At 39.6% G+C, this 27,475-nt stretch overlaps 1 protein-coding gene across 1 annotated transcript in view; it reads right to left on the bottom strand.

The window, feature by feature from the left end:
- Positions 1 to 8,515: 8,515 nt before the first annotated feature.
- Positions 8,516 to 27,475, bottom strand: part of LOC306957327 (chondroitin sulfate proteoglycan 4-like) — a gene marked incomplete at its 3' end in the record, with an annotated part of 35,897 nt that continues 16,937 nt past the window's right edge. Inside the window, exons 6-10 of the mRNA XM_079548731.1 lie at positions 22,776 to 22,974; positions 19,189 to 19,320; positions 13,425 to 13,597; positions 11,082 to 11,265; positions 8,516 to 10,569 (exon numbers count right to left, since the gene is read on the bottom strand). Of these exons, the coding sequence (XP_079404857.1) occupies positions 8,516 to 10,569; positions 11,082 to 11,265; positions 13,425 to 13,597; positions 19,189 to 19,320; positions 22,776 to 22,974 (2,742 nt within the window). The remainder of the gene's footprint in view (positions 10,570 to 11,081; positions 11,266 to 13,424; positions 13,598 to 19,188; positions 19,321 to 22,775; positions 22,975 to 27,475) is intronic.

The raw sequence follows: 27,475 nt of genomic DNA, 5'->3' as shown, positions 1-27,475 counted from the left end.
CAAAGGAGCTCTGCACTATGGCCCATCCAGAACCTCCACAGAAGAGGGCTGCTCCCAGGGCTGAAGAGAGGCAGAGAGGTCTCCAGGAAGGCTTGACATAGAGCTATTAAATGTCTGAGGTGTGCCAGGAGCTAGGTGTGCTGCGGCCATGCTGGGGTTGGGGAAGCACTGCTTCCTGGCAGTGGCAATACAACAGGAACATCCTCAACCCACCATTTTATATTTCGAGCATCCTGGGGAACCACAGAAATGGACATAGGGTATAGTGTGTCTCTAAATGTAACTTGTAGATTCGGACTAGAGTAGGCCACAGCTCAGGACAGTGGTGACCAGTAGTTACCAACCCACAAATCTCGTGAGGCATGGACAGAAGCACAGGGCTGAGGCCAGATCCTGTATTCGAAAGTGAGGACCAACAAGCAGACCTCCCAGAATCCCAGGAATCAGAATGAAGGGGAAGGACTAAATGATCCCAAAGTCTACAACCAGGGGAAAGGTGATTTAGAATGAGAAAACACTGATACTTAAGTTGCAGCATTCCTAACAGAGTATAGGGCCTTGGTTGCATATTCCTGACTGACTAAGAGGTGCTATGAAGCAAGTAACTCATCTTCCAGCTGATTTATACCACTTCTGCTTACTTTGCCCCTGATCTTAGTTCTAGCACTGATTTTTAATTGTTTTATGAAGCCATGTGTAAATGAGAATGTTCCTCAACCTACTTCCATTGTTTTTCAGAGGCTAAGCTCAGGTCCATCTTTATTTGTGTTAGTTGTATGCTCTGAGGCAGAACCATGTCACCATTCTTTCACATACCTTTAAGCATTTGCAACTAACTAGAGTTACCATTAATCATTAATTGTGATTACAGTCAGAACCTCAGGCAAGTTCACAGAATCACAGAATGGCCAGGGTTGGAAGGGACCTCAAGGTTCATGAATCTCCAACCCCCCTGCCACAGGAAGGGCCACCAACCTCCCCATTTAATTCCAGACCAGGCTGCCCAGGGCCCCATCCAATCTGGCCTTGAACACCTCCAGGGATGGGGCATCCACAACCTCTCTGGGCAGCCTGTTCCAGCACCTCACCACTCTCTCTGTAAAGAATTTTCCCCTGATATCCAACCTAAATCTTCCGTCCCTCAACTTAAAACCATTTCCCCTTATCCTGCCCCTTCACCCTGCTCCCTTCTGCAGTTTGACCAAGAGAGTAAGAACATGGTAGCTCTGTTTTTTAAGGCAATATTCATGCCAGCAGGCTTTAACATCTCTGTTATTTCCTGGCTAAATCTGCTCAGCAAGACTGGGCAATGGTTATATAACGAAGAATCTTTGTGATTTGATCTGATTTATCCCCACCGCTGGACTTCTTGACAGCCAGCCATCTTCTAAGTCTACATTCAGTATGTTCATGCCATAGCAAGTTTAATTCTACTGAATCTCCTACCAGCTGTGAAGAAATGCACAAAAAAAAAAAGCCAATTGAACTTCTCTCCTTGTATGGCAAGAGAACTTGTCATCTCACTTCTTGTTCTTCTGGCAGAGAGGAGACTTCTTTAAACCATGTGGCATGTCATAATCATGTGGCACTTCCACATCACTTCTGCCTTTCAAAGAAGCAAGTTTGCTTCTAAATGACCTTGTGTGGTTTTCATGTATTTCTGTCTACCCCAGTGAACGTGTCTCCGTCCTGTCCTCCTGGCTCCCCCCACATTAACCAACATCTTCCCCAGTACTTCCTGATAGCAGAGCAGCTCTCCTGGAGACTTTGCATATCTGAAATCAACTTTGTACATTTCTCTGACCTACTTATTTAACGTCACTTATACATATTTGAACCTGTATATGATATGTGCACTTTTGATATCTCTGATTATCTTAAAATTCTGTCTAGAATCTCATTCAGACACATTTTCCTGTACTATACACGAAAATTGCTATGTAACGAGTTTGATAAGTCACATGCTATAAACTACACCACTGACTTATTCTGAGCTGTTTGCTTGTGCTCTTTCAGAAAGTTCTGACGCTCAGTCATATGCCATAACAATGCTCAGTTTTGATTTTCCCCCAGTGTTGGAGATCTGATGCTCTTCCCTCTGCGTGGCCTTGAAAACATGATGCAGCTAAAACTTCAGTCTGCAAACAACTTCATGTTTAGGCAGTGGTTACCAGCATGTACAAAGCATTACTGCAAAAATAACCAAGAAGCAAAACTGGAAATGAGGAATTGAGCATGCAAAGCAAGTATTTCACCATACCACGTTTCCCTACAAACAGATGTGAAACTATAGATTGCAATGTAAGAACATTCTGGTCCAGGACTGGATTTGGGGTAGGCAGGCTCCGGCAGAAACGATTGTTTGAAACAAGTGAAGATAAACAGTTTCTGTTGAGTATGCCAGAACAATTATTTTTAGCATCTCTAATAATATTCACAGAAAGTATTTCACTATAACATCAAAAGGGTAGGCTTGAAAAAAAAAATGGTGCAGACAGGATGTATGCCTGTAGCTTAGCACACTGCAGTAATTCACTGCTGGATTTGGTCTAGCAGGTCTTAATAGGCTGCTGCAATGAAAGTTGTAGCTGGGGCTGACGGGTTTCTGTGTCAAGATGCTGTGTCATGGCCCAGGGGAAGCTGCTCCCTTGCTGCCACCAGAATTTCTGACATTTCAAGCTACAGAAACAACAACAGACCATCCCAGTTCTGATTAAAGACAGATCAAAATCCGGTTAAAGAAATCATTTAGTGCAATACGGGGTAATATTATCTTAATTTATTATCCTGAAATTGGGAAGCAGTTTTAGCATGCAGTTTAAAATTCTATCGATCTAAATCACTTGATTGTTAGAATCATAGAATAGAATGGCTTGGGTTGAAAAGGACCACAATGATCATGTAGTTTCAAACCCCTTCTATGTGCAGGATCACCAACCACCAGACCAGGCTGCCCAGAGCCACATCCAGCCTCGCCCCTGAATGCTTCCAGGGATGGGGCATCCACAGCCTCCTTGGGCAACCTGTTCCAGTGCTTCACCACCCTTTGTGAGAAGAACTTCCTAATATCTAATCTAAACCTCCCCTGTCTCAGTTTAAAACCATTCCCCCTTGTCCTATCACTATCCACCCTTGTAAACAGCTGTTCTCCTTCCTGTTCACACGCTCCCTTTAAGTACTGGAAGGCCACAATGAGGTCTCCCTGCAGCCTTCTCTTCTCCAAGCTAAACAGGCCCAGTTCCCTCAACCTTTCCTCGTAGTAGAGGTGCTCCAGCCCTCTGATCATCTTAGTGGCCCTTCCCTGGACCCGCTGCAAGAGCTCCACATCCTTCCTGTACTGTGGGCCCCAGGCCTGGATGCAGTTCTGCAGATGGGGCCTCACAAGAGCTGAGTAGAGGGGGACGATCACCTCCCTCTCCCTGCTGGCCACCCCTTTTTTAATGCAGCCCAGAACACAGTTGGCCTTCAGGCTGCAAGCGCGCACAAATAATGTGTTCAATTAATCTTTTTTGCTCCAGTTTAACAATTCTGCTTCAGTAGAGCCAGAATAGAAGGGTTATTTATTTCTGTAATCAGGAATATATGGATCAATTTTCAAGTGAGATCAGCATTTCTGAACATTTGAAGAATGATTTATAATCAGCTCCAGTCCTGGTCTAGGTGTCCCAGAGTGCCAGCTCACATGCTCAAATCTTCCTCACAGAGCCAGCCAAATGCACACTGCCTTATTCTCTAAGGCAAGCACAAGGTGCTTACATTTTTACCGTATCTGGGGCACACAATTAATACTAAAACAGCTCTGTAATTCAGCATGACTGTTGCACATGGCTGACAGGTATCAAGGCTTGTTCTACTGCCTTTTGGAACAGAGACAAAACAGCACCAATATATTAACATTTAAGAAACTGGTACTTCAAGATATTCTAAGCATGTGTAGTGAAATGACATAAAACTTCTTTAAATACACCCATTGCAGTGCTGTTTCAGAAAACTCAAATCGCAGAATCACAGAGGTTGGAGAGGAGCTCAAGAGATCAGAGTCCGATCCCCCTGCAATAGCTGGTCCCCTACAGCATGTCACACAGGCAGGCGTCCAGATGGGTCTTGAATCATCTCCATAGAATGAAACTGCACAAACTCTCTGGGAAACCTGTTCTAGTGTTCCATCACCCTTATGATAAATTTCTTCTGCATGGTAGTATGGAACTTCCTATGTCCAAGTTTTAGGTCATTACTCCTTGTCCTATCGCTACACATCTCCAAGAAGAACCTGGTCTCACCCATTTGCTTCCCACCTCCCTTTAGATATTTATAAACATTGATCAGATTCCCTTTCAGTCTTCTTATCTCCAAGCTGAACAGACCCAGGTTGCTCAGCCTGTACTCACACAAGAAATGCTCCAGGCCCTCTATCATCTTTGAGGTCCTCTACTGGACTCCTTCTGGGATATCCATCTTTTCTGAACTGGGAAGCCCAGACATGGACAAGGTACTCCAGATGTGTCCTCCCCAAGGCAGAGCAGAGTGAGAGGTTCACTTCCCTTAACTTGTTAGCCACTCTTTTTAATGTACCTCAGGATATCTTCTTGGCCACCAGGACACACTGCTGGATCATGGCCAACCTGTTGTCCATCTGGAAACCCAGGTTCTCCTCTGCAGAGCTCCTCTCCAGCAGCTCAGCCCCTGCCCTTTACTGATGTGGTTATTCCTTCCCAGGTGCAAGACTCTACACTTGCTCTGATAAATCTCATCAGGTTCCAATCTGCCCAACTCTTCAGTATGTGCAGGTCTTGTTGAATGGTAGCACTGTCTGCCAGAGTGTCAGTCATTCCTCCCAGCTTTGTATCATCAGCAAACTTGCTGAAGGTGGACTCTACTCATCTCTTCATCCAGGTCACTGGTGAAGATCAGACTCAGCAATGACTGCTGGGGAACACCACTACTTACAGGCCTCCAAACAGACTCTGTACCTCTGATGACCACACTCTGAGCTCTGTCAGTCAGCCAGTTCTCAATCCACCTCACCATACATACATCTATCCCACACTTTCTAAGTTTCATAATAAGAATGCTGTGGGAGACGGTGTCCACACTTTGATGAAGTCAAGATACACAACATCCACTGCTCATCCTCACCTTCTCAGCTGCTGAGGACATCACAGAATGTTTTCTCACAGCATGATTTCTCCTTGGTGTATCTATGTTGACTACTCCTGATAATCTTCTTGTCTTCTAATTGCTTGGCAATGGAATCCAGAACAAGCTGTCCCATTGCCTTATAGGAATGGAGGCTGACTGGCCTGAAATGAATCAATTTTAATGTTATGTTCATGCCCATGTTGAACACAGCCAAGAGGACACGTGATGAGGTAAGATAAGATAAACCACTCTCTGACAGAGACTATTCTGCCTTGTCCAATGGAAAAGCTTACATTACATTAAGGCACTCTTTATTTTTAATAGGACTCTGGTTATGATACTAAAGTAAAATCCACATGTAATTATCAATTATAATATTAAAGAGAGCATTTTATACAAAACCCAGCAATAAGTGATACAATATACTTCTCCACAGAGAGTTCTCATCCAAAAGTTCAATAGTATGGCAAGTATTATGGCACGGTTGTGTAACAGCAGCACTGGAAGAGCAAACTAAATGCTGGTATACATCACAATCAGGCCTTTAGGTTTTTACTAAAGAAAAAATTAACACTTTAGAAACAGCCCTGTTCTTAAAACACAGCTCATAGTGCTCGTTCTACTTGAAGTAAACTTTTGTTGTCAGGCAAAAGCAATTCTGAAAGAAAAAGAAAGTTCAGAAAAAGAAAAAAAAGAGTTTAGTTCATTATGCTTACACAAAAACTCAGCAATCTCCTCTGTATTTTTCTATTATTTCTTGCTCAGAGAATACAAATACAGATATGCAAAGGGTCCATCCAGTTTTCAAGTTCTAATTGCATTACTGTTTTTTTATTCACTTGATAATATGTTGTGGCTTCATTTTTTACCATTACCACCACTGCAGTAGCCCTACCTTCCATCTCTATGGCACAACAAGCACAGCCACCTCCTTACCTGTCTTTACAATGATACATAGTTTAAAAAGTCTCTTAGGCACATATTTCATCTCTTTTTTTTTTTTCGGCTTGTCTACAATGTGGACTCCAGTAAAAGCATATAACTACATTCCATGGTAGGTGTAACTTCATTCTAGAGTATGACACTTTTTCTGTTGACAGGAAGGTCTCAACCATAGGGAAATGTGAGACATGCTTCTTTAAGTGTCATGGAACTACTGGATTATAACTCTTAATTATTGCTTTTTATTATTGGAGTGGAGCCTTGGAGTAGATACAAAGGAATTGAGTTCCTGCTACTGGCTAAATGGCACTGGAGGAAGGGTATTGCAAGTGCTCTGCTGACAGCTGGAATCTGGAAGAAGTTGCTGTTTGCTTGGTGGTAGCAAATAAGGTCTCAGGAAGTGGCAGGAGACTACAACTGCACCTCCACAAAGATGCTAGGGTGTCCCTGCAATGGCTGACAGCACCACCTCTCTTGCTGAGAGTTTCTAAAATAGTAGCAAAGGTTTTTTGTTTTTGTTTTTAACTAGAAAGGCCTATACTGCATGCTTGTAAAGTCCATCTGGGACATCTCAAATCCCAGGCTTTTACACTGATGGTAGAAGGTGACCTCAAGCCTGCTCACAGTGGCATCAAGGAAAAATGGCAAATTTTCCTTGATGGCAAGTATTGGCAAGTAAAGACAAAAGATGGCAAGTAAAACAAAAACTGCATAATATGCTTCAAATACATTTTAGTTTGAGCATATGAAGGATTCATATCTCTCCACTAACTGAAACAGTTGAAAATGTTGCCTGCATATTTTCCACTGACACTGACCTGGCAGCAGGCTCCAAACAGTGTACTGCTTTAAAATGTTTCTAACTGGGCATGCTGCTCAAGTATTTAGCTCCTGGGACATAGCAGTAACAGAGATTTAGTCTGGCCCTTCTCACTGGTAAACATTTCCCTCAACTGAAATATGTAAATGCCAGAAACGCAATTAATCAACAGCAGAAAAAGACAACCAAAATGAAGAACTGTGAAATTAATAGCACCAAGGACCTATACATCCATGCTATAAAAGCAAAAACAGCAGTAATTTGGATAAAACAAAAATATTATTCCAGTGTTAATAATAATAATGCAGCAGTGAGACATTTACAGACAGTGTTTTTACAGAGAAGCTACCTAAAAGTTCATACAAAAATATAAGAGAAGTTTATTGGTGACTTTGTCCTCTGAAGTCAATAAGAATTTAGCTGTTGTTTTCAGTGGGAGAAAGAATGGACCTTAACAGGAGACCGCACACCACTATTCATTTTCATAAATGAAAAAACATTAATCACAAAAACATTATCCTTACAGAGAAATAACTGCACATTTTGCTATGACTAAGTATGTACTATGAATAAGATAATTAAGAGTACATAGTACCTGTCAGAGAGCATAAGGCACAAAATACTTGCATTCTGGGAGATGAATGGTAATTTGTGAACCTTCAGAAGGGAGTATGTTTTTAGTCACAGTATTCAGTCAGTAGCTCCACCACACAAAGTAGTTTGCAGCAAAGGATTTGATGATGCCATCATTTGCTTGGACTCACAAATCACAAAGAGAGCTGCTCTTGCTTAACTGAAGGCAGAACTTAGCCCTTAGTAAGAAACAGGAAATTTGATACTTTTTTCCAGACATAAACTAAGCCTGAACATAATTCGGCAGGCAGGTTGACTGGCAGAGGCACAATTTTTGCCATGTGGATTAGAGGCCGTGGATACATTTTACCAGTCTGCAGATATTGAGGCTAGACTCCAGCAACAAATTAGGAAAACACAAAACAAACAATAAAAAAAAAGCCACCTCACAGTAAGCATTTTATCGGAACCTTTACTTACTGCTGCTGTCATAGAATTACTGCTGAAATGAATGCTAGATTTCAAGCTCACTGATCCAGATGAATACCTGGCAAAATAATTACAGCCTTGTTTCTTTATTATTGGCCTTTGAACAGCCTTTGGGTCAAAATGACATTATCAAGATTAGCACCTTGATATCTACTTGTAAAAACAGTTTCAAGTTCTTAAAATAGAAGTACCAGTTCAGGAAAGAACACAGGATTTTACCGCAAACTTAGTTCTTAAAAAAATAATAATGTTAAAATAGATATAATCCATGACAGTACATTTTAGTTTACCACTGTCATGGAAAATAAAAAATACTGCACACACAGACTGCACTAAAAATCTATGAGGACAAGTTCTGCATCTGATCAGGTGGGAAAACTCAATTCATGGCCACTGTAATCAGTAAGACTATTTCACAGCTGTGTGGGTTTCACCGAACAAACAATGCACCATTTGACCTATTATAAATTATCATAATAAAGAATTGTGTGTCAGTAAGGTACACTCTCCTTCCAAATTACATCAGTTGGCATGACCAAAGCTGGCCATGAACTACACCCAGTACTGACTGCGCTTCAAAGTTGGGTTTGTTTTTCGACAATACTGGATCATTTCAGGATCTAGGTTTAACCAGCTATTTTGCAAAGGCTGTTCTGCAGTCAGAGGAAACATGGTAGGAAGCAGCTGTTCATGCCTTACTGCCATCAGTGCAGAGGATGTATTTCCCTCAGCTCCCTTCAGGAGAGGGGTCACTGTAACGGTGGGTACAGTCAGACTCCGTTCCAGACAATGACCTGGACTGCTGAGGACTACATCTGTTTGATTTTTGACAAGGGGTTTTGCCTTCTCTTTCTTCTGACACATTAGCAAAATGCACACAGAAATAACAGCAATAATGAGTAACACAGACACCAGGACCAGGGGTATAATGATGTACAAATGATTGCTGCTTTCACCAGCTTGCTCTCTGGAGCTCATGGCATTAACCTGATCTGTGGTCTCAGTCCCTGCAGATCCCCTTGTTCCCACTGCAAGATTTAGCAATGGACCTTCCTCCAGTTGATTTCCCCAGCGTTTCCGACCTACCCACATGTCTGGGACAGTCTTCTTTGGTGCTACAGTAGGTACTTCATCATGGGAGTAAACTAGCACCCTGTCATTAGAGGTAGTTGGAATCTTTAAAGTGGTCATACCGGTTATGAAAGGCACTTCAGCTGTGAAATTTTGCACAAGAGGAGGACTGTATGGCACTATGGAATACTGAAAATGGCCAACAGCAGGCTGCACATCATCTGCTCTGAGCACAAATGTGAATGAATCATTTAACAGATCAATGCCTGTCATATTTGTATCTATGTTGAGAAGCACAACACCTCCATCAATATCAGTTTGGGTGAATGTCTGAATATCTTCAAACACTGCATCATTCACAAACCTTTTTTTTACAATCCTCCCATGAGCTGGGGGCACTATAACTTCAAATCTAGGATTACTGTTTGTTAAATTGGCTAGCTCAGAAGCATCCAGGTCATTGCTTTTGAGTTTATAAACTGCTTGATTTGAAATTTGCATGTCAGACACAACTTGCACTAAAGGCTTCATTGTGATGTTCAGCACTTGTTCTGTTAGATTACTTTCTGCAGTGAATATCATAAACATCAGTACTTCTCTAAACACAGTGAAATTTGACAAGTGGTAAGAAAGTCTTCCCGAGTTCAAATCTGTCTGCTCAAATTTAGTAACCTGCTCATTTTCAATCATCAGGTGCCCATACTTGAGGGGTTGAGTTAATTCATACATGACATTTGTGCTTTTTCCATTTGTGACAGCTGAAAGCTGTGTGTTAGTAATAGTGACAGATGTCTGACCCTGTGGAAGTGCAACATCCGTAAGGTTGACCAGAGCAAGAGTAATTGGTACAACTTCAAGACTGAAAAGTTTGTATAAAGGACGATGTTTACCATCAGTCACACTGAAATAAAACACCCCAGAAGAAGAACTCCCATCCTGCACAAACCAAACCCCACCACTGTCAATATCAGCTTGTGTGAAATCCTGTATAGAGATACTCAGATTGCTCTTCATTGCTAAATAACCATTATTGGGGTTGCTAACAATGGAATATTTGAGCTCTGCTGGCGTGTTGTCTAAGTCTTCAACTTTCAGATTCTCCGACCCCAGCATTGACACATCTCCCTGCAGGACTTTCAGGTGCAGCCTTTTAGTCTTCAGTTCTGGTGGTTGATCATTCACTGGAATAATAGTGATATTAAACATCTCTTCTAAAACTTCACCATGGGGCTTTGTTGCAGACTTGGTCTTTAGATTTAACCAAACAGCAAAAGTGAAATTGTCCATAAGTGATTCAGAATTATCATGCACATACACAATTCCAAATTTGTTCAGTATGTATTGTGAGAAATTAGGTTTTTCTTTTGTAACATTTCTTTCTCCAACAATTATTATACCATGGTGGGGTAAAGACACAACTTGGTACCAGACTTCATACATGGAGCGTTGTACTTCAGGTAACTTAATCAGTAGATTTGAAGCATCTAAATGTGTTTTGTTGATTAATATTCTACCTCCTTCCTGGACTACAGTACCTAGCAGAAAGGAAAAGAGAGTCTTAGAAACTCGGTATTCTGAAGTTGTGGTGTTTCTGAAATTAGATTTGTGTTTCAAAAATTGATAATGCTCAAAAAAGAGAACATGGAAACAAATATTTTTCTTTCATGGCATCCTTGATTTCCATATGCCATAGCTAGATATATATTATAACTAATCTTAAAAGAGATCTATCCATAACTAACAGAGTTTTCTATAGAGCATCATTAAAGAAATATTAGTATCTCAAAGTTCTAGGTATTGCTTTCCTTATCTCTACCAAAATAGAAAATATCCACTATAGAAGCAGGAAGAACTGAACAAAGGTGGTTAATCACATTTTTAAAGATGCAGAGATGCACCTATTTTCTAGACTATCCCCTGTGATTAAAATATTCTGGTCATTTGATACTGAAGAAAAATTTCCCTTTGATTTTTCATATGTGTTCATTGGAAGCCTAACAAATCTTACTCCATTACTGTGGAGAGCCAAACAGTATGTTATTTTTACCTGTATTTGAAAGAAGACGACTGTTCCAATCATGCCTGGGAATTTCATATGAAATGACAATATGGAATATCTGAGGGTCTAAAGCTGATGGTGGAGAAGAGACAGTAAATGTAAAGAAATCTTCTGCACTCCAGTCAGCTGACTCTGCCTTTGAGTGCTCATACATGATCACACCTTCATTCACCTGTTTTTGGGGTAAAGAGAGCCAAAGATAAAAAAGGAGAATGATTTTAAATACGGAGTAAATAAAGAGTAAAGACAAAGCACACAAAAATGATATTAAAATGATAGGTTACTTCAAAACAATTTTTCAAAGCTTGGCGGTATGACTTCAAGATAAAGAAAGCAAATTCATGTAGCAAGAATAGGCACAATATGCTTCTGATTAATTCAGTGGTGTTTATCAACTGTTAATCTTCCTAGGGCTACATATTTTTAAATCCAAAACCATGCTAATATCTGCACTACTAAGAAAATGAAACTGGTGAGCATTGCCTTGTTTACCTCTGCAATGACTTCAATTATAATAAAGAAATTATGGACTTCTGCAAAATGAAAATACTTGCAAACTATCATAGACAGTACTGATAGAGGAAAAAAAATGCTTCCATTCAAAACTACTGTGCTATTCTAGTGTGTTTAATGCAGTAGAATTTTTAATTTTAATTTTTTGTTTAATTTTCTTATTTTCTTTCTGCAAAACAACTGTCCTTGAAAAATTCCACTGGAAATGCAATTTTTTTTTTCTTTTTCTTTTTTTGGCAAAGAGACAGTAAGCCACAGGGAACATAGCAGAGTTCAGCACCACAACAAAAGTGCTAACTTCTTTTTATAATCTACCTATAATTTTTAGAAGCAAAATTCTAAGTTCCACAAGAAAGAGTTACGTAAATGAAAATGCAAACAAAGAAACTACATCAAAATGCTTTTCATTTCAAATCAGATTAACAAGCTTTGAAACAAGAAACTGGAATTCTTATGCTCTGTGCAATGAAAAATGTATAATGCCTGCAGCGTCAATGTCATTTTTTCACTGACATTATGGCTATAGCTTGCTAGACAGTAAGTTTATTTTGGATCTCTTTTCTTCCCCTAATAGCAGGATACCGCAGTCTCTGCCAGAATAAATAGCGATCCCTTTAAGATACCTTCATTTTACCTGCAATGAATCACTTAGCTCTACTTGTTTGAAGTGAAAACTGCAATACAAAGACCCCCAGCAGAAAATAGGGAGAATAGAAGAACACAAATTATTAAGCTCAAATCCTTACACATCTTACAAAGTTCAAGGCAAAGACATGCTTAACTGTTTCACTTAATGCTCATAAGTATCATCCGCTTTAGGAACTGAAGAGAATGGTATCATTAGCCAGCTCACCTCTCTCATAATTTAAGAAAAAACTCAGCTCAGTAGTTATTGCAGTAAGAACAATAATGATGAGATTAGAACACAGTTTTAAGAGAAAATATCTTCAATTTGATTTATACAGTTCAGGCGGAGATACATTCCACCACAGTCCTTGGTTAGGTTGTTCCAAAGTTTATTTTATTGAATAAAAGTGCCAGTCTTTTTTCTGTTTTGTTGGTCATGCTTCACTTTCCAACCAATAGATTTTCTCAATCCTTCATTTCATTCTTTTAAAATCTGTGAATGTAGATTAAGACCAAATTGCTTCTTAATTTTTCCCACAGTAAAGACATACATTGAGGTCCTTTTACCTCCCCAATAAGATTTTCTGAGAAAATCTTACTGTGTGCAGAGCACACAGTTAGACTCTGCAAACAGACATAACGAATTTCTTTTTCAGCTGCAGAATGTTTTCCATCAAGTTACATGAGCTGCCACGTTTTTAAGCATTCGAGTATGAGACCCTGTATCACAGTTAACATTCTCTAAACACTTAATATCACAGCCAATCAAGTCAATAAAAGTCTTCTTGGGGACACCCATGAGAACTGTGCACAGCTGAAATGAATCTGATACTTGGAGTTTTCATACAGCACAAGGCTACTCCTGCTGCCAAAAACTAAAGGATTCCAACCTCTCGCTGCTGGTTAATGGCACCAGAACAGCTCTTCTTGAAAAATATTGTTACAAGCAAAACAGTGGAAATTGCCAAGACTTTGCTAGTATTCAACGAGAGGGAGGAAAAGGCTCCTCTTGCATTCATTACTACATGCCAGATATTTAATGACACAGCAAATGTGGGCAATCACATTGATGGGTCACATATGTCTGGTTACTAAACAAAAATAAATCTACCAGACAAAGAAAAAACAACTGGGATGCCCTTCGAAATAACAATCTACTGCTGAAATACCCATTATAACGTAAATGCTTACCATAGACTGTGTAAAACTGAGGATTTCCTGAGTGGTATTATCAGAATTTGTTCTGATCAGCCTTCCAAGTTTGGGGGAGACTAGAATCATAAAAGTTATAGTTCTGTTTCCTGCACTGGTCACATCACTGGTTACAGCTTTCAGATCATGTTGTGAAATAGGTTTCCTGGAGCCTAAAAACCATCAATTAAAAGTTACTTAGATTTGCAACAGCAGTTTTTCAGAAAGGGTACAAACCACTCTCTCATCTGCTTACTCTGCTTAGCATTTTAATAGTGCTTTGTAAGATCAGCAAGTTTACCCCATTTTTGATTACTTCCAGATAACGCAACTCTTCCATGACATTTTCAATAAAAGCACATCAGTATGAAGTACCTTTGTTTTACAGAAATGAAAGAAAGTACATTTCTCTTCAGCATATGCAATTGCTAAATACTAACTTCTGTAAAAGCAATATGAACAAAGGAGTAGAACTTGTATAAGAAGTGCTGTCCTTGTATTACACATCTAGAAATAAATTCAAACTATAGCTGAAGTCAGTATTGGCAATGTATTTGGTAATTGCAGGTGCCCACAAAAGGGCCAGTAATTTGGCTGAGAAGTCTTAACACAGTGAATCTTCTAGTGAGCACAGATAACCAAAACTGTGAAGATTGAACCACGTTTTAAGAATGTGAAACATGATTTTTATTAGATGAAACTGAAAAATAAATACTGAATGAAACAAATTAGGAAAGAAATAATGGTCTAAACTGAAATAAACTATTATTCATATGGATGGACAACTGAGGAGTCCTTTCAGTACACAGAACTGCACTAACCAGTTCCTTCTGGCTTAAAGATTATAGAGAGCTTCCTGGAATCTAATCAAATCAGGACAATTTCTGACAGATGTGACAAAGCGAAGCCTAAAAAAAGAAAAGCCAAACCTTCTAAAAGAAAAGAAAAAAGCCTGTTTCAGCATTTATTTTTTTTTATTTAATGATACAGTTTCCTGATGGTATACACTCAGCAAACTGCATCTTCCCCTATATTCAGCACTCGTCAGGCCGCACCTCGAGTACTGTGTCCAGTTTTGGGCCCCTCACTGCAAGAAAGATATTGAGGCCCTGGAGCGTGTTCAAAGAAGGGCAACGAAGCTGGTGAGGGGTCTGGAGCACAGGCCATATGAGGAGAGGCTGAAGGAGCTGGGAATGTTCAGCCTGGAGAAGAGGAGGCTCAGGGGAGACCTTATTGCTCTCTATAACTTCCTGAAGGGAGGTTGTAGTGAGCTGGGGGTCGGCCTCTTCTCTCGTGTCATTAGTGATAGGACCAGGGGGAATGGTTTCAAGCTACGCCAGGGGAAATTCAGGCTGGACATGAGGAAGTATTACTTTTCAGAAAGGGTGGTCAGGCACTGGAATGGACTGCCCAGGGAGGTGGTGGAATCACCGACCCTGGGGGTGTTCAAGGAAAGACTGGATGTTGCGTTGAGGGACATGGTTTAGTAGGAGCTATTGGGAATAGGTGAACGGTTGGACTGGGTGATCTTCTAGGTCTTTTCCAACCTTAGTGATTCTATGATTCTATGATTCTATGATGTTTAGTGATACTTTGGGAAGAGCAATAGATTTTCATAATCCTGCTCCTCCTGCTCCCACTTCTGCCTTTCTTTTTATGTCTTGTTTTTTCTTGAGCATCATGCTCCAAGTAGCAATGCAGCATTTCAAAAGTAGCAACAGAAATCCTTCAGGTTTGCATTAACAATCCATCCCCACCATAAATTTACCTTCCGTTTACAGAGGAATAACACAAAATCTTTATCCTATTATATTCAGATGGAAAAACATAGTAATCAAACCAAAGAATGGGAATCTTTTGCAAGCTGTTCATAACATCGGGATTCTACTTGTTTACGCATAGCTGTGCTGTGGTTCAAAATCACATCTACTTTGGAATACAGTTGTTATAACAAAATGAACAAAAAGAGCTTCTGGCTCTTTTGCCCTTTTTACCTTCTCATTTCTCTGTGTACCAGTGTTGCTTAGAAAAGTGAAGCAGTCTCTCAGAACTAGAAAAATTCTCTCACTGTCTAATTGAAGAAAACTCCCTTCTTCTCTCTACTATCCTTCTTCCTCTTTTGCAAAGCAGACTTACAGGGAAGCAGAAGCATGTGTTGAATCTATGGCAGATGTGATCATGAATGTAGAACAGAGAATAAAAGTTCATCAGACCACGTGTATCTATAAAGAGTTATTTCTCAACAACCTCATTAATGTAAATCAGGCCCTGGCACCATAAAAAATTAAGACAGACTAACTTCCAAACATGATTACACTGTGATGTGTTGTGATTATTTCTGTTTTTCACAAAATCTGTGTTCCTTCCCAAAAGACCTGACCTCACTCAGGAGCCAGGACTTCATCACAAGGAGCTTCTTTGCACGGCAGAGGCTGAAATACCATTCAGGGCCACAGACTCTGAGTCTCTCGCACTCTCCTGTGAAATGAGATCCTGCTCAAACACAACCTTCTGAGTGTGGTCAACACACATAATGAAAGTGGATGAATGCTTTTCTTTTGACTTTTTCTGGCAGTTGCGGCAGTTCTGCTGGGGCCCAACCCCTTGACAGGGAGAAGACTGGTTATTTGCCAGCCAACAAACTGGGTAAAGGATAGGGAAGTGCAATCACAGCTTGCCTGCTTCCAGCACAAAGGCATGCAGTTTGCAGAATGACCACCACCCAAACTATGCAGAAAGGAGAGGCTGGATGCACGATTCAGAGTAGGGCCAAGCTAATCCATACAAGCAGAACATAACAGCATAAAACTGTTGTCACTATCTAGTGATTTTGGTGTCTGTTTTTAATGCCAGTATTTTGAATCAGGAAACTACTCTGTATGATCATTTTCCAGTCACTGCTGAACAGTTATGGATCATTTTGTCTACTGGTTGGCTTATACAGCTATGTTTACAAATACCTACAATACTTCTTCTCTAAAAGCAACTCATCTAATTCCATCTTCAATTAGTTGCTTCCTTGAAGAGAGCAAACATTCATGTTCTAGATACCTAGCACACATAAGAAAAGCTCATGTATCCATCACACCATGTGTTAAGCACACTGAACAAAATGAGCTGCTGTTGGACACAAAAAAATCTATAAACTCAACAAACAATTTTGCTATATTCAATGCAAAAGAAAACAGCGTACACGTTTTTATGAAACTGCAGAACAATATGCTTGAAAGAATACTTCATACCTAGTCGTTCAGACATGGCAAATTCTTCACAATATATTCCAGATTTAATTTCCTAGAGGGAAGATTCTTCAAGTTGTCTCAACAGTAACACTTCCCTCACTGCTATAAAACATAATAAAGCACCGGCTATTGTTTTTGTGTGTGTGGGTTAAATGTCTGGCACTATCACTGATTTAACTATTGTACCACAATGAACAAGTACAACTGAAACCTGTAAAATTCCGGAATGTTTTAAAAACATATCATGGAGAGAACAGGCAAAAAAGCTAGCAATACTTTTAAGCACCAAACAAGAATCTTTGCTAACTCAAAGCAAGCAACAATTCAGTAGAGGTTGGAAGGTTAGATGAATACAGCTTGCAGTACTGAAAGAAATATTCTACTTTCCAAGGTGCAGAACTGATAGGAAGTCTAGAAACTATTCTACAGAAGTATCAGACATACTTTTGTTATAATTATCTATGCTTAAGACAGAATTCCTGTTAAGCCCTGTGCTTAAGGCAACCTTACATCTCAAAATCACAGATTAATAAACCTTTTAAGTGGGTTTATTTGAATTCCATTTATATTGATTGAAGAAGATCATGCTGCTACAATCTCATTTTTGTTGCCCATGTTTAAGCAGCTTTCTTTTCAAGTGTTTGTTTATACAGCTTACATTTATGAAGTCTTAGAAACTGAAGTGATTCTCTTCTGTAGTGAATTAATAAAACAAAAAGATACAGATAAATATCTACAGTGCTTTCCTAGCTCCCTGTCTCTCTCTGGCCATGTTCAGAGGAAAAAAAAAAAGGTAGTGCAAACAAGAAGCAGGATGCAACAAAACTCAACAAGTGATTACCCTTCCTAGTGCAAAGGAGGAAATGGCACTGGTGAGACCTTTTTAACTCCTGCACCAGTATACTTTAATTAAAAATAGTCCTCTCCTCAGCTGCTGACCCAGTTAACTGCAAATGCACAAATACAAATCAAAGTTGTTCAGTCCTTCTTATCCATCCTTTATTCTGTGCCGTCCTCCATAACTCTGTTAAAACAGTAAGAAAGTGAACTAGCAGTATGATGAGATTAAGCATCCAATGGATACGTACTTCATTGCTTACTTGCCATGCAAAAATCACTATTGTGACCAATGGTTCTATGTCTGGGTGGAGGCTAGTCACAAGTCATGTCCCCCCAGGGTCAGTCTTTGCACCGGTGCTCTTCAGCTTCGTCATCAATGACAAAGAAAATGGAATTGCATGCACCCTCAGCAAGTTTGCAGACGATACCAAGCTGAGCTGTGCAGTCAGTACACTGGAGGGAAGGGAAGCCATCCAGAGGGACCTGAACAGGCGGAGAAGTGGGCCCATGAAAACCTGATGAGGTTCGAGGCCAAGTGCAAAGTACTGCACTTAGGCCAGAGCAATCCTATGTACTTATACAGACTGTGGTGAGATCTCCTTGAGAGCAGCCCTGTGGAGAAGGACTTGGGGGTTCTGGTGGACAAAAAGCTGGACATGAGCCAGCAGTGTGCTTGCAGCCCAGAAGGCCAACTGTGTTCTGGACTGCATCAAAAAAGGGGTGGCCAGCGGGGAGAGGGAGGTGATTGTTCCCTTCTACTCGGCTCTTGTGAGGCCCCATCTGCAGAACTGCATCCAGGCCTGGGGCCCACAGTACAGGAAGGACGTGGAGCTCTTGGAGCGGGTCCAGAGCAGGTCCACTAAGATGATCAGAGGGCTGGAGCACCTCTCCTGTGAAGAAAGGTTGAGGGAACTGGACCTGTTTAGCTTGGAGAAGGCACCAGGGAGACCTCATTGTGGCCTTCCAGTACTTGAATGGAGTGTATAACAGGAAGGGGAACAACCGTTTACATGGGTAAGACATGGAGAAATAGTTTTAAACTAAAACAAGGGAGATTTAGGGTAGCTATTAGGAAGAAGCTTTTCACTCACAGGGTGGTGATGCATTGGAACAGATTGCCCAAATAGGCTGTGAGTGCCCCACCCGGGATACATTCAGGGTGAGGCTGGATGTGGATCTGGGCAGCCTGGTCTATTGGTTCGTGACCCTGCCCACAGCATGAGGTTGAAACTAGATGATCTTAGAGGTCCTTTTCAACCCAGGCCATTCTATGATGATTCTATGATGATGATGATGAATATTAGTTAAGAAAGCCTGAATGCTCTAATCAGCATGCTGCACCTCCAACTCTTTGAATATATTATAGTGCTTTTAAACTGAACTACTCTCAATGAGGAATGTTCAGAGCTTAGGCTGACAGTGTTATTGTCACCTAGTGCCTTATGCATTTTACTGCCAAATTACATCACCCCAAGCACTACTCACATCAAAAATTTAAAGACCATACAAACAATAAATGCTGTTGAGACAATGTAGCTGTTCTTTTAAAAAGCAGACAGATGCATGTTTCCAAGTATAGATATCTATATTTTAGTCAGCAGGCAATCTGGCAAAAAACAGCATACATTGCTACCTGTGCTTTTTTAAGTGCACAAAATAATGATAAGCTGTTAAAAACAGACCTGGAAAAACTCTGAGTCCTTTGTTCACTTCAAGACTAATGACCAGAGACCGAGCTGTGATGCTAAAAATCTGTCGTGGTGAAAAGTTCAAGCCATCTGTTACCTGAAAGTTGAAGCCTCCAGACATTGCCCCTGTAGATAACAAAAACATAAATTTATAATATTTTTCTGTTTTTTTGTTAAACATACAAATATATACACTGGACACCTTTCACGGTACTGTATGTATTTCAATGTCACCTACAAAGACATTCTGAAGAAGTTTTTGATTAGTACTTTTGTATCTAAACTAGAATTTTATTAGTTCATAATGCAGAGAAGAAAGAGCATCCCTATGAGGACTACAGGCTAAATATCTCAGAACTGTAAAATGGAGTTCACCTTTCCCTCTAACTTCACTGAATTCAGCAGATTTGAAACCCAGTCAAGTCTGGAGAGACACTGGCTCCCAAATTTTCTATTTCGTCTTAGGAGGTACCAGGGCATTTAAGAAGCCATTTTGTCACAAAAGTAATTTTAAGAGAAAAGCTACTAGAACATTCTTTCGTTTTTTATTTATATTTAAAGGACTGGACCAAATCACAGATTGCTTTTTTTCTTTGCTCTCCTTCAGTTTTGCTGAAGAGGATATCTTGCCACAGCTTAAATTATTTCAGATTATATGTGTACTCATAATAAATGCACATCTTTTTCTTTAATCTTAGGACCCAGGTGTAGTTTGGCCACAAAGCAAAAATACATCCAGGAGACCAAGTGGATTCATGAAGAAACACAGTTTTCAAAACTGCCTTATTAAGGTATACAGTGCTTCCTGAGGCTGGCTTTGACAGTGTCTAGATTGTTTAATTAGGTACAAAAAAGAGAATGAAAAATGAAAACATTAATTGTTCAAAACAGTTAAAATTGCTCTTTTACTTTGCCTAATTTTGCTGTGAGACTGCTACATGAATATATATTGTGAAAGCAGGATGTTGTCATGTACTTCACTTAAAGACCAGTGCTCCTTGCCTAGCAATAAATTAACATATCAAAAGAATCGAATGTGGGTTCTAAGATTATAGCTAACAGTTCTTTTAGGCAATGCTCCCACACCTGGACAGGCACAGAAGCAGCTCTGGAGGTTAACCAGGTTAACCAGGTTATATTGCTTCTTATTTTAAAAGCTTTTATGCTCTGACATTTCCTTACAATAAATACATACAAGCAGTTGCACGTTTTCAGAGGCACTGAAGAACCTGCCACTTGCTTCAAGTTAGGAGAAAAAGGCTTACTTAGCTTCACTTGATTTTTTGGACAATGCAGAGCAACTCTGTGATTGATATGATCTGACACTTTGACAGCGTCAAGAACAGAACTAAATCCTGAAGTGCTGCTTAGGTATTATTTTATCACAATTTTTAAAGAGATAACTGATCAGAGGTGATAAAAAGGATATCAGAAAGAGAGTTGTAAAAATTGCGCTGAGGAGACACAAAGGCTGACAAAAGGTCACTTCAGTTCTTTCTTAAAGAATAATTAACTGCGGATCCATACTGCAAAAGCTGGGAAGGGTGCACCCTGGAATGAAAAGAGGGCAGAAAAGGGAAGGAATTCTTATGCTGAAGGAGGAGTACAGAAAAGGAAAGATCTCATCTGGTTCTGCATTTATAAAACAGACAAAATTTAAAGGGTGGATATAAGAGCAAAGTGGCAGACTTGCAACTCACAGCACAGAATAAGCAGCTTAATGTAATTCACAGGACTGAACAAAGATGAAGGAAAAGCTTTATGAAGATTGATGTTAGAGACATAAAAACAATGCATGGTAGTACTTCATTTGTACTACAAAACACTTCAAGAACAAAGCACTATGTGCAGATGCAAAAGCCCAGTGACAGCTGGAGCAGTATGTCTCACTGGGTAGAAGAACTGCCTCAGCCAAGAAGATGCTGCTCTTCCTTCCCCCTGGGAAGGTTCACAGTGAGTGGGAAAAACAGAAGACAGTATTTGGAGAACATGAAATGAGGTATTTGCCAGGAGGAGCCAAAGCTAGTACGCAGCAGAAAACTGAAGAGAAAGGACAAAGCAGCTGAAGAGGAGAGTAAGAGACATTGTGACAGCAAGAGATGAGAAGGTCCAAGGCAAGGCTGGGAGAAAGATGAGCACGGCAAGGACATTTCCAGCAACAGTCCAAGATGAAGGAAGAAAATTATTTTCTTCCTAGATGAAGGAGGAAAGCCTGAAGAAATAAAAAAACTGAAATGTCAAGAGTACTTTCTGAAACACTGGAGGTAATGATATAGCCAGAGCAAGATCTGTGCAAGAGCTGATGCATGACCTGGGCAAATTTGCATTTCAAATCTACTGCACATCCCACATTCCCATCACTAAAAAAAAAATTGAATTTGCTATTCTTTTTGCTTTTATTAATCAAGATAACTTCCAAAGGCTACAGATGTGCATTTGCCACTTCAGGAACAGAATGAATTAATTTCCTCACGTTCAGACTACCATCTTCCTACCACCATCAGGGTTTTTACATATCAAGTCTCCCTTGGAACAACTTAAACAGCTGGGCTCATAGCTGGGCTATGTTCTTGACCTTTCACCTCCTGCCTAAATTATTTGAGTAGGATACCAACAGCTCAACAACAGCTGCTTGTAAAGCAACTTCAGCAACATTTATGTACTCTGCAAGATACTTCTCTGAAAGTCAGAGCGCTTTAACCTGCACCAAGCCTCGAGGAGTCACAGCACAGATCTGGAGTGACTGATGAAAACATGCAAGCCCTGGAAGGAATTCCAGCTCACTCCAGGGGGTGGTGAGATAGTCCTGTACCTCCTCTATCTCCTTCCCCATCATTCAACTGGTTTACCCTTCTTAAGCATCTCCTTTCTTCTCTTTTCAGCTAATGCAATATGATAACAGAGGTGGAGCAGGAACACAGCAGCTTCTGTCCTATAAAAGCCCCACCCCTTCTTCAGAACCTCACAGAGATGTTCACTCCCAGAGCTTCTTGGTGCTGCTAATTAAGGACCCTGGAGATTGCCGTGACTCCCTGTTTTACTGTCTACACAATACTTTTTTCTGTAGAAGCAGCAAAAATCTGTGTTTCTCACTACTAGTCAAAAGAGTCAATGGTTATAGCAGAATTTCTTCACAGCCATGTTCATCTCACCCATGTAAGTCACAACTTCATTGCCCAGAGCTTTTTAGGAGCATGACCATACTGTGACAGGTATCTGAGAGACTGCTAGTACATGAATAACCCAGCACTGTCAAAAGGTTTTTAAAAGACTCTCAATGACAATGGTCAAAAACATCAACTACATATCTCTGAAAGCTGCATGGCATTATTACCCTTCTGCAAACCATGCATTCAGTAAGACAGCTGCTAATAGTCTTCTCACAGAACACCAAGCTTTCATGATGACCACTCATTTAAGTGGTCATAAGGATGGTTTCCTGTCTAGATAGTTAAGACCATTTATCACATAACCAGCACTCTGAGATTTTTGTGACATTACAAAGAGATCCTCATACAGTTACCAATGCAAATACACTGAACACGAGCAATATATTGGTAACAGGTGGTATGGTAACATACCATTGTGTACAAATACCAGCTGCCCTTCAATTATATGAGCCTGAGTAAAACTGAGGATGCTCTTGTTTGGAGAAGACTTCAGAGCCAAGTACCCATTGCTGGGCGATGTAATTGAATAAATCAGGTCTGATGGTGAGGAGTCCTTATCTTCTGCACAGAGGTCATCATCAGTTATTTCTGTGACTGAACCCACCCAAACCTAGAAAAACAAACATAAAATTAAAAAAAATTAAAAAGAAAGAAAATACATGCAAATAAACCTCATAAAAAAGAAAGACAAAAAAAAAAAAAAAAAAGGGAAAAAGAGATTTCTGCTGTATTGCACTAGCAGCTAAAACAGGTTTCCCATCTGTCTAAATTTCTTATCATGGACTCTAATGGTTAAAGCCGGCACATGGTTTTCAAGAAACAAGACCATGAAATAACACAAACAAAACACACCCAACATGGGTTTGAATTTTAGAGAGCTAAAGTGTAAGATCTCTATTTGTCAGGCCCTACCCAAACTCCTACCAACAGAGCAAACTTGTATTTTGATAACTGAGTCAAGGAGCTCCCTTCCAACACATACACATGAATATTATTGTCATGTAATTCAAAGCAGGCACAGCATTCAATATGCTCTACTTTCAACTAGCACAAAAGAAAAAAAGAAAATGGCCTGAGGACTGCACAGTCTCTAATATAAATGGAAGACTTGTCGCTGCATTATTTCATTTTAACAAACTCCATTAAAGCCCCTTTTTCAGTGTACCCAACAACCCACAGAGATGCTCAGAGCAGAGACAGAGGAGGGAAACATGCCCTCAGCAGCTGCCTAGCACTTTGCAAGTCACATACAAACAAAATAAACAATGTATTTGATGCTACAAAAGCTACTACTTCTTTCTGAAAAATCTTTTGTTTTTTGTTTTTTTTTTTTTAGCTTAATATCTGCACATTCTGCCAGATCCTTTTTTGATTAGAAAGAACTGTTATCTTGGCTTCATTCACATCTTGGTAGGTAATTTCTTGATTAAGAATTACAGACTTTACTCTTCACCTTTTCTGTAGTCAGAACTACAGACAAAAGTACTAACAAAGAATAATACAAATTTATCTCAACATTAAGAAAAATCTCCAAATATTCAATATATCAATGTCAGTTCTTTCCATGTAGTCTGTATCACAGAATATAACCTAAAAGCTGTAGACATCAAAAGACTTATCTTGAGATTCAAAACATTTTCTGCACCATTCCTTTCTGTCTTCCCAGGGACCCAGCACACATAAGAAGTGTCTGGTAGCAGCATTATATCAAATGGTTTAAGAGAAAACGTGATCCCTGAAAAAAAGGCATTTTACTTCTGCCAGAAACAAAAAGCATCAATCAGATTTTTCCTTAACTATCACTATCAGAAATTTCAAATGTTTTTTTAAAGCCACTGGGAATTTTACCATGACACTTAAATAACAGAAAGACTGCAGCCTAGGCTTTGTCACAAAATCCATGCCACAGAAAAAAGAGATAAAATTGAATGATATGTGTTTTCTAATGAGGAAAATGAGTTTGAAGTTGTGTTACATTTTGTAATAAAAATTTGCAAATAGGAAATTGCTATTTTCTCTGTTGAAATGTGTATTTCTTTGCATTAGTATCTAAGTTTGATAAAAGATATCACCTATGAACACAAGATGATAACTAAGCAAAGGCTGACCTATGAAGCACCACAAAGTGAGTACATCAGTGCCACTGGTTTCATATCAAAATACTTAATTCCCATCAGTAACACTGTTTCAGATTATTCTGCACAGTAAATAAGAAGTCACATAGAGAATACACAAACACATTAGAAAGAACTGTGCGAAAACTATCATGTGTGACTCAGGCTAAATGTCTGTAAGTTTAAAAAAAAATCTCTTAATAAAAGAAAAATTCAGCTTCTTTTTCTATAAAAAGGCAGTATTTATTTCTGTTGTTCCTGTACACTGTCACACAATGCTTTTTAAAGTACTGTAAATGCCGAGTCCCCCGTGACCTGTAATATGATCCTCAGGGAATGAAAGGAGATACAAAGCTAAACAGGGCTGTAGGGAAGTGGACACTCAGAGCACTGCAAATACTATGCAGGTACAGCTTATTTTCCACATCTGGAATCAAGTCTTCCCCAAGGAACACCATGAAAACTGTATCCAAATTTCCAGGAGGTACACAAATTTTGCACTTGCCCAACACATTCCAAAAGCATGGTCCAAAAAAAAAGTCCAAGACTTTGTCTATTCTGCTCCGCTTAAAAGCATTTAGCTGATCACCTCTTCTTTGTGTGTTGTGTATTCATGTATAAATTCAAAGATATTTTAATACTCTGGTAAATTAATGCTTTAGAGAAAAAAAATATGAGTGTTTTAATTTTGTTTAAATAAAATTAACTGGCCCTCTTGTGGCAATAAGGACGCACTCATTTCAAAGCAACTGATAAACACTCCTAAAGATATATAAAACAAACAAACATACAACCTCCCAAAATTTTAGAAAATTATGTACTACAGTACAGTTTCCAAGTACATTAATCTCTTCAGCATTTACTGTTCTAATAAAAAAAGTTATAAAGTGCAAGGATCACTAGCATGCATTACTAAAGCTCTCACTGTAATAAAATTTCCCAATCTCATTCGTTATGTTAATGTAAATATCTCAGCAGGTAATAAATTCTCAGTCAAGGGGGAAAAAAAAAAAAAAAAAAAAAAAAAAACCTTCCATTACTTTAGCTTCCTGAAGAAAATCGTAAAGCAACCCCAAAAATATTTGGTTGTTCATCTTCCTGAAGCTCCTCCGACTGTGTTCAGAACTTCGATATAAGAAACAGACACTGCTGTTTGAATAAGGGATATGGGAAGGATGCTCCAGAAATAAGGGAACTGGTGCTGAAAGATTCATTCAGCTTGTATAAACATGCTCTTTTCATGCATTTAGACAAGTCCCATCACAAAGGCCAAAACTAGGTAACATCACTGACCATGTCACTCAGCTCTTCACAGAAGCTACCTTCGATAGCAGGTGCTATATGGAAACCTACTTTTTACACTGTTCGATTGTTCTTTCCAGCTCCCTTTATACTATGATCTTCAAAATTTCTGAGATGCTAAACTTCAATTCAAATGGTCCTGCTAGATTTTAGTTTTCACAATACTGGTCGCAGATCTTATACTTCTGTACATTTTCAACCTTTCGAAATATATACAGTAAAAGAGCTATTGCCTTTTCAAAAGCAACACACAGTTTATTCTTCAACATTCATCACTAGCAATGTCCTTGACGAGCACAGACTGCTTGGCTCAATTGAACGTCAGGCCAGCTATACTACATAGGAATGCCTAGCTCATCTCAATATTTAGGCAGCTTATGATAAAGCCATTTTCTCCTACTTATTTGGGATGTGCTAAGTTCCTTTAAAGAAGAATCATGTTAGTGTATTTCTCCCAGTGTGTAACTTGACTGTCACCACACTGTATGTGTGTATTCATGACAAAATCAAAGCTTAGTTGTCAGCAGCAGTTTAGACATGGTGAGCAGAACCACAGGATACAAAGGCAATATCGTGGCTGTCAGCTTGCAAACTGCCTGCACCGCAAAAAAAAGATCAACTCTGGCTAGGTTCAGCTGCATTATCATTGTTCTTGGGAAGCCAGGACTTAACAGCCATTTTTAGAAAAAAGCCATTTGCTGCACTGCAGTGCACTGTGCTGGTTCATTTCTCAGAGCAGAATGCAGCTGTAAGCCTGTACTGCACACAGAGAGCTATCAAACTGGGCACACATCTCTTGTATGCTACTAGCAAACATCACCATACGCTGTGCTGATGTCTGTAGAGTACCTCTGTGATTAATTTAACCATGTAAGGTTTTACTCTATTACTTGAATGCTTGTGAAGACAGTTTGTCCTTCTATTGACAATATTTGGAAGTGACAGGGTGCTCTGTGTTATGCATATCTGCAGATTATCACAAACAAGTTGCAACCACTGGGAAGATGCTCAGCATCACTACTATCACTGCTTTAAAAAAACATCTTTTCTTGTGTGAAAAGGCAATATGCACAACCTAAGGCTGTGGTCATCTCCAAGTAATTTATTCTCCCTTGGCAGCACAAATCAGATACATAAAATTAAATTGTTTTTTAGATGCCACCAACTTGTAAAGTACATTACACAGCACCAGAAACAACACCCATTATCTACTTTCAAATCTATTCTGAAATGTGTTTTCCGTTGTAACGGCCTCTCCGCAGGTCTACTCTAACCACAAGTTGTTAGCTAAACTTTATTCATTAAATTCTGTTTCTTGTAGCCGTATTTGCCGGGTCCCACAGAGGAAGCCTTTAAACACTGAGGGCTTTTTGTGTATACTGGGACATGCAAACTGGTTTTGTTACTGGGTGCAACAATAACACAAATAAATAATAGAAGGAAAAAGAAGGGAAGGACAGACAGGACAGAAGGAAGTGAGAAAGGGAAAAAGGGAGAGAGAGAAAAAGATCTGAAAAAGTTCTGAAGTGACAGAAGTGACTTTTTTCAAGAGTGAAATGTTAAAAAGCCAACCATTAAGACAAAAAAAAGGAAGCATCACTCAGCAATTTTAAACTTTCCTTTAGGAATTGACAAGGTGGGAGGGACTACATTTTTTTCATCACAGTAACACAGAGTAATAACTTCAGTGTCTGC

Source organism: Tetrao urogallus, assembly GCF_951394365.1.
Source record: "Tetrao urogallus genome assembly, chromosome: Z".
Classification (NCBI taxonomy): Eukaryota; Metazoa; Chordata; class Aves; order Galliformes; family Phasianidae; genus Tetrao; species Tetrao urogallus.
This window is presented reverse-complemented; position numbering and strand designations above follow the sequence as displayed.